The sequence below is a fragment of the Oncorhynchus gorbuscha genome, linkage group LG23, assembly GCF_021184085.1.
Source record: "Oncorhynchus gorbuscha isolate QuinsamMale2020 ecotype Even-year linkage group LG23, OgorEven_v1.0, whole genome shotgun sequence".
Classification (NCBI taxonomy): Eukaryota; Metazoa; Chordata; class Actinopteri; order Salmoniformes; family Salmonidae; genus Oncorhynchus; species Oncorhynchus gorbuscha.
In genome coordinates, this window is record NC_060195.1 from 60571302 (window position 1) to 60580038 (window position 8737).

General features: G+C 40.6%; 1 protein-coding gene across 1 annotated transcript; it reads right to left on the reverse strand.

Annotated features, from left to right (window-relative positions):
- Nucleotides 1-4522: 4522 nt before the first annotated feature.
- LOC124010401 (helix-loop-helix protein 2-like) lies at nucleotides 4523-6408 on the reverse strand. Its single transcript, XM_046322806.1, has 2 exons — nucleotides 5821-6408; nucleotides 4523-5067 (listed from the first exon to the last, which is right to left on the reverse strand). Exon 2 carries the CDS (start codon nucleotides 5037-5039, stop codon nucleotides 4656-4658), a length of 384 nt encoding a protein of 127 aa, XP_046178762.1. The 5' UTR covers nucleotides 5040-5067; nucleotides 5821-6408; the 3' UTR covers nucleotides 4523-4655.
- Nucleotides 6409-8737: the final 2329 nt, after the last annotated feature.

Consider the following 8737-nt stretch of genomic DNA (forward strand, 5'->3'; position numbering starts at 1 on the left):
TGTGTGTCTCCTACTCCAGGCTTTAAAGGAGTCTACCTGAATGATGACCGGGAGGGGACGGCCAAATGTTGATAATGGTCATAGTCATCCCAGGCCGTCTGCACACTTCCTGACATATGGTCACTTGTTGGCCTCCGCCATGACATAATCCACGGTGAAAAGGGGGAAGCAATAGGGCTCTTTCTCACACACAAACACATATGCACCGGTCCCACTCGCAGTCTGTTCACTGCCCACAGCGGTTTGGGCCGTGGCTGTCTGTCTGCCTGCCTGTTGGGTTCTCCCCTCTCATGAGTTTGTAAAGAATAAATTGAAGGGGACCGACGGCGGTGCAACAGAACCTTTCGGGATGGGGAAGGGAACACAAATGGTCTTACAGTTTATGGCAAGTACAGATGGACTGTCTACTTAATAAGCTTGAGCAGGAGTCTGAGGCTAAGGTTGGCCAGAATGAAGCTGGTTGGTTTACTATCTGGGGTTGAAGAGAATATAGTCCCCATGTGGAAATATCTCTGTTGGGAGACTATGGCAGGCAATCTAAAGCACGTGTATAGTATGAAATACTCTCCATTGTACAAGGGCCAATCCAAAATTGAACACACTATGTTGAATTAAATACCATTTTGAGAATGTTAATGTTGCTAAAGAAACAACCAGAGGGATTCATTCACGTAACTGTTTAATAGTCTTCCAGCAATTGAATTAGTAACCCAAGGAAGGCTGGTTTATTTGAGGTCAAATGTAGGAGAAAGCAATTAGAGAAATGATAAAGGGCCAGTGGATAAGAAGCTTTGACTGACTGACTGACAGACAGACGTACTGTATTCCAAGGACATCTTTCTGCAAGTATAGAGCCTTTCTGATTACAAGACTAGGAGAGACCTTGGACATGACAAAAACCCATTTCCCTCACTTCTCCCCAGATAAAGAGATACGAAGCAAGGCCCCACCACCCCTTATTACAGCAGCCACCTGAGGATAGTGACAAGGACGTGGATGAGGGGGAGGAAGAAGAAGAAGAGGAGGAAGAGGAGGAGGAAGTGAGGCATGATGGGAAGGGACCAAGCTGTTTTATTTCTCTGTCTCAAAGGTCCTCGATCCCAGTATACAGTGTGGTGCTTTACGTCAAGTTGCCCGTGTAAAGGGCCTTTGGGAAGATTTCAATTGCATACTCCTGGCATCCTTTCTCCTCTTTCCTCGTCTCCTTCTCAAAGGCCATTGGAGGAGAAGGTCTTCCAGAAGGAGATGAGAGAGGACGTTAGGAGGTATGGAATTGAGATCTTCCCTTTGACATTTCCCTTGGTTCCATAGACGCCCTGCGAGAGAGATCATAGGGTTTATGGGTCATCAGTACACGTGACACACCTGCTCTAAACCAATTTGGAGATGCCTCCAACCATTCATGAATGAGCCTATGCAGGTTATTAATGAGTCTGCCGTGGTGTTGTAGGAGCCATTTTGTCCTTCTTATGTGCTCATTTCATGTGATGTGTAAATGTTTTCTGTACAGGGATGTTGTTGTTTTTTAAAAACTTGTTTTGTACACTAGGGGCATTCTCACATTGGGGTTATGGGGTCACTGGTCACATGGTGCAAAGGTAACCAGGAAGTGTTAACACAAGTGAGAGGAGAAAGGATAATGTTCTTACCATCAGAGGAAAATGCTTATGGAATACACTTCATATGTATTGGAACTCTGTAAAAGATGCAGTATATGTGAACAATAAATCAGAACATGACCCAATCAGAGGGGGGTATACCTATGAGTTCTCAATTGAACGTATGGACCACAGCTGGATCAATGAACTTCAATCCCAACGCTCTGCTTTAACGTTAAGGAACAGTAATAATTCTCGCTTGCAATACATAACTTTCACATCAGGGAGAAAGAATATTTCAAATACGCAGTTTAGAAAGTTGCACAGCCCCCAGCCAAGGTAGGAAACTTCCTCCCCATTTATGCTCCATTGCAGACATTTGAAGCAGAAATTGGAGGGCTGGAAGTGCGGTCGGGTGCAACTTTCCTAAACTGCATACAGGAAGTGTATATTTTGTAATTGAAAATTATTTCTCGCTTACATAAAAGTTTTGTTTAAAATGTTTCCGAAACTGTACAGGGTGCTAGTGGTATTGGCGTTTAGGCAGAGCATTTAGGAAGAGCTTTAGCGTCTGGACATGTTCCTTACAAGGCTGAAGTGGACGTCCGTCCAGTGGTTGGTTCAATGTTATGTAATAGAATTGGGGTAATGAATAAGGGCTAGGCCTACATGTAATTTCTCTGCTTTAGTTTATTGTGAATTAGTAATCTTCTGAAGGCAGAAAACATCTCTAATCTTAAAGGTGTTCATAATGCAAGTAAATCATATAGCATCAAAATGATGTAAGGTGCCCAGTGACTTGCACAAACTTCTCCATTCGTTTTCACCTCATCACTGTTAATAATATTGACCAAAGAGATCCCCCCGCTCACCTCAACGAATTATTATCGTACAAATCGCCTAGGGTTTGTCGATATATATTTAATGTTCATATCACAGATATTTATTTACTTTTGTATATTCCATTATTCGTTTGTTTAGTGCATATTATCCGATTTAAGCGCAAAAACACCATGTGCAAATGTTGTGCCTGACCTAACCTAAATAATGCAATTGCACTAGCTTAAGCTAATGCATTGGCCTACATTATTAGACCACAATCCTTAGCAGAATTGATGGCAATACATCAGAAATAAATACAAAGATTTGGATCTTTGCTCATATTTGGCAATATTACATGAATGTGCTTGCTCGCTCATAAATTTCCATCTCTCCTCCATCCCCTCTCCCTCTCTCTTTCCCACGGGAGGTGCCAGACGGCCAGTAATTTGGTTGTCTTGGCTCGTCTGGAGTAACACCTGCCCCCTCTCTGGGGAGAGCGCCTTTCAGCCAGGAGCTAGCGAGGAGCACAGAGCAGCACAGAATACATGCACAGGAGAGAACAAAATCACATATAGGCTATATGCTCTCTTTGCTTGCTTGACCACTACCTACATCGTGTGTGTGTAAACAGTTTCAAAGCAGCGGGATATAGGCTCACACCGACGTCATTTAATAATACTGTATATGCCTATCATTGGGGGAGGTGGGGGGGTGGTGAAAGATATAGAGGCCTGTCAATCAAGATCATTTCGGAAGTGTAATAGGCTAGGCTACCATCGTGCTTTTCTTCCAGGATGACAGCTGCTGTTTAAATATTGAAATCGTTTTTTTTTTTATCAAGGCCACTGCACTGTCCATTTCATTCATATTACTCCAATCATTATGCAAGGGATTTTCCCCCCTGAGCGACTGGCCGACTAATTTCAACATTGTGTGACTATTTTTGGAAAGGAGACTCCCAAGTAATTATTCTCAGTTTTAGTCTCAATAAAATGTCAATTAAAACAGAAAAGCCTCAATACCATGTATTTCTTTCCCTTTTTTAATCAAAAAACACCACCGGAAAATATTAAAAATGCGTTCATTAAAAATCAGCTGTCACAGTAACTCTACTACAAAATATCTGCATAAAGCAACAAGTACACAACCCTGAAGAGACAAAAAATCTTTGGATAGAAGATATGTTTTTCTTCGCTATAAAATTACTTATTATGTTTTTTGAGATACAAAGCAGAGACAGATAGATAAATAAACACCTCGAGCTTTTAAGGAAATAAAAACATTTAATAGAAATCAGAATATTTTGAAATGATTTTTGGTCACAGCAAAAGAGGTTTGCCTCTGAATTGTAAAGTGATATCAACACAAACGATGTCATTCAATTAGATTTTTGCTTTTTATATCCGGTTAGTCGAATTCAAATTTCGTGGATGTTTTTCTTTAGTGGGCTAATTCGTTTTCAGTGTATTGTTCAGTTTTGATTAACTTCCTTCCCCTTTACACTTAAGGGAACTAAACGAAGTTTGACGTTTTATGAGTTTACTTAACCCAACATGATTAAGTGCTTATCGTTGCCTGATAGACAATAGACATTACATGAATAAAAGTATATTACACTTAACGTACTAATTCAATAAAAAAAACCGTATAATACAAAAACAGAAAGTGCCATTTGAAGAGCAACAACATCGTTTTCGAAGTTCATCATCACAGCCTAAAATATACATGTATACAATGATACAAATAATGGACATTTATATAAAATACGTTAGTCTATTATAAACATAAATAAATAAGAGAACCTTCAATATTAACACATTTAAATAAATAATTCCACAAACTTAAATAACAATGATGAAGGTCACAATTGTACGCGTCATAAGTGGCACTAATGCATTAATGCATTTGAACTTGTTCTCCTTTATGGAAACATCAACTATGCTATGTCTATAAAGCAGCTATATCATTCCGTTTACATCCATTCTTTCGTTCATCTGGGTTACCCAGCTTTACCAAAACGCAATACCAAACAGGCATTTTCTTCAAAATCATGGATAAGTAGGCTGTAGGCTGCAGACTCCCCCCACCCCCTTCCTCCCCTTTCTTTTTTTGTACTTTCTGGCAACTTTCATGTATCCCCGATTTCATAAGTGTCATGTCACCCATATTTCTTTCTGGTCCCTCCATTCTCCTTGTCCAATTCTCCCATTTGAAAATGTAACTCACTAATTTCAACTAGACATCCAGAACGTGATTGAGATAGGAGATATAGCATATTGCAAGTCTGAGGATCTCGATCTTGGAGAGTTTCTTGTCAGGGGGAAGGGTTGGCAGCAACTTTCTCAGTTCAGCGAAGGCCACATTGAACGCTTCCACGCGGATCCTCTCGCGCGTGGCGTGGGCCGAGCGGTACTTGGCCGTCGCACGTCTCCTCCGTCTCTTCTCCTCCCTGCTGAGGGTCGGTTGGGCCAGCGACCTCGTCTTCCCCTCCCCCTCCATCGGTTCGTCGGACAGGCACCCGACCTTGAGGTCGTTGAGCACCGACTCTGCGTCGGATTGTCCCCATCCGAGGTCGGAATCAGCTTGGTCTGGACTCAGCATCATTTTCAGTCTTTTCATATGTTTTTCAGTTCGTATCCAAAAAGAGCTGGAGAGAGAGATATTATTGATTTATTTAGTATAATGTTGTGAACGCAATAATACTTTTTCGTTCAATATTATGATTGGGAGTAGTTTTTGCATAGATGTCTTGTTATGACCTGTCACAGGGGGTAGATGATAGGCAGACCATAATCATAAAATAGATCATTTGAGATCAAGTGCCAAAGACTTAGAAATGTGATAGTCTTAATGGAAATTGCAAAAGCAACAGACAGTGATGGGAACACTGTAAATTGTAATAGGTTTTTGTACTTCTATTTTTTTCCAATGCATAATTTATTATACAATGATTTTTGTTATAGAGCATTAAATATTAAATATAGGCCATTTTCTTTTCACTTATGTGTCAGTTCTTATGATTTGTTTTGCAGCAAACATAGCATTTTTTCAGAATATTAAAGCAAATTGTGGTGTTATATTGAGAGAAACCATGCTATTCAAATGAACATGTTCCATATTCCAAGTCGTCCATCGGTCACAGTGAGATGAACACATCTGCTTGGCTTCGAGCAGTATGACTTGACAGGATGGAACAACAACGAAAGAAGGATACAATAGTTGACATCTGCTGGACATTGAATTGGGCCACACAAAATGTTGTTGTATCAACAATGCAATGGATAAATACGAGCTGTGTACTTTGTTGTACATGTGTAATACAGGCCTAATAAAGAAACGGGCAGTACCTCATATATATATTTTCTTTTTTCTTAGGCCTACTCGTTAATTGGACACTTACCTTGACAAACAGTTGAGAGACACAACTGTCTGATGATTCTTGATAGCTGTTGGAGTAAACTCCAACTCCAAATTAACTCTGTGCTTCCCTTTGGGCTTTTTCACAAACCATCTTATTTAGTCCAATTCATTACAGGAATTATAGCCTACTGTTGACAGCCTTGTGCAATTAATAGCTTTTTACTTTTTGAGATTTTGAACAGTCGAGTCAAACATAAAATGGTGTTTATCTCAGAACCATCTAATTTCAAGTTGTGGTATATCACTTCGTTGGGAAGATGATAGTATAGTTGATAGTATAGTTAACGATTTATGTGGTAACTATTTCTGAAGATAAAAAATCTTGTGCCTTGTGAACACCCAGCTGGAAACAATAGATTGTTGTGTCGATAAGATCTCGCTGAAAGTGCAGATATTTGTCCGTTCTTCTTGATGGAGATGACCGCGATAAGGAAGGCCCTTGTGCACCGTGTGCCAACAGTCAGTGCATTGAAAAGCCGAAAGATAATCCCTTCCTTTCCACTTCTGTGTGTTCCGAGCGTTATCGGGTCCAGGACGCGGCTTCTATGAGAGATAAGATCCAAACCATCCCAACTAATAAAGGCTTACTTGAGAAACGGAGGGATGGAATATATTTGAGGAATGGTATTGTCTAACACCGCCCACTCCCTCTCACCTCCCTCTCTCTACTCACGCCCCTCAGCCCTCCAGTAGTCCCTCTGGGGATAGTGGGCAAAGAGGAACCAGAGATGAGTACGATAATGGATAATAAGGACTTTAAACATTTAGATTTTTTCCCCCTCCAGATTAATAAAAAAGAAAAATCGGCCTATTTTTAATTAAATTAATATATAAGCAAATCAACGAAAAAATAACTATTTTATTGAAACAACCAGTAAGGTTGGTTCACATTATAAAATGTGATTTATTAGGCCAGTTAGTTCACTTCGAGACTGAAACTACTTATTAGGCTATTAAGGCCTTAAATAATTATAATACATTGAGGTTGAAACATGCTAAGAAAACGTGACGTTCAGAGCAAGAGATTCTTCATTAGAAGTCTAACATGAATTCATAAAATCACATTTTTGCTATTTGGTCCATATTACCAACTCGGTTTTTATTTCGAAAACTCAAGTCCGATTTCTGACCATTAGACTGTTCTACTATGAAAGACAGGGCCACCTCTATTCCAATCATAGACATAGAACCCAGATTCTAATATCGCCCCCTGGTGTCGGCAGATGGAACGGTCTACAGTTTCCCTTCCACATCAGACGGAGGCATATAGACATACTAGATCTACAGCGTATCCTGCTCTTTTTCCTTTTCTTTTGGTTTTGGTTAAATGTATTTTGACATGATTATTATAGAAAAGAAAACTATCAATAGTCAAACACAGTTGTCAAACAATCAACGTTATAAGAGGATGACTGCCTGCCAGAATAAAACCCACTGATGACCACCTACAAAATCAACACAAGTGAAGTCACACTATAGAAGGGATCAATACACTGTCACAGTGAAGATGACCTCACGTCATCTCTTGTGTCAATAGGATCAGAGGATGTTGGGGCTGATACAACAGATAACAGTTATCAGTGAGTGGACATCATACAGGATGTTGGGGCTGATACAACAGATAACAGTTATCAGTGAGTGGACATCATACAGGATGGAGGGGCTGATACAACAGATAACAGTTATCAGTGAGTGGACATCATACAGGATGTTGGGGCTGATACAACAGATAACAGTTATCAGTGAGTGGACATCATACAGGATGGAGGGGCTGATACAACAGATAACAGTTATCAGTGAGTGGACATCATACAGGATGGAGGGGCTGATACAACAGATAACAGTTATCAGTGAGTGGACATCATACAGGATGTTGGGGCTGATACAACAGATAACAGTTATCAGTGAGTGGACATCATACAGGATGGAGGGGCTGATACAACAGATAACAGTTATCAGTGAGTGGACATCATACAGGATGGAGGGGCTGATACAACAGATAACAGTTATCAGTGAGTGGACATCATACAGGATGTTGGGGCTGATACAACAGATAACAGTTATCAGTGAGTGGACATCATACAGGATGGAGGGGCTGATACAACAGATAACAGTTATCAGTGAGTGGACATCATACAGGATGTTGGGGCTGATACAACAGATAACAGTTATCAGTGAGTGGACATCATACAGGATGGAGGGGCTGATACAACAGATAACAGTTATCAGTGAGTGGACATCATACAGGATGGAGGGGCTGATACAACAGATAACAGTTATCAGTGAGTGGACATCATACAGTATGTTGGGGCTGATACAACAGATAACAGTTATCAGTGAGTGGACATCATACAGGATGGAGGGGCTGATACAACAGATAACAGTTATCAGTGAGTGGACATCATACAGGATGTTGGGGCTGATACAACAGATAACAGTTATCAGTGAGTGGACATCATACAGGATGTTGGGGCTGATACAACAGATAACAGTTATCAGTGAGTGGACATCATACAGGATGGAGGGGCTGATACAACAGATAACAGTTATCAGTGAGTGGACATCATACAGGATGTTGGGGCTGATACAACAGATAACAGTTATCAGTGAGTGGACATCATACAGGATGGAGGGGCTGATACAACAGATAACAGTTATCAGTGAGTGGACATCATACAGGATGTTGGGGCTGATACAACAGATAACAGTTATCAGTGAGTGGACATCATACAGGATGGAGGGGCTGATACAACAGATAACAGTTATCAGTGAGTGAGGATGGGCTGATACAACAGATCAGTTACAGTGAGTGGACATCATACAGGATGGAGGGGCTGATACAACAGATAACAGTTATCAGTGAGTGGACATCATACAGGATGGAGGGGCTGATACAA

Excerpts from the sequence above, each read along its gene's own strand:
- LOC124010401 (XM_046322806.1), bottom strand. The coding sequence starts at position 5,039 with ATGAAAAGACTGAAAATGATGCTGAGTCCAGACCAAGCTGATTCCGAC.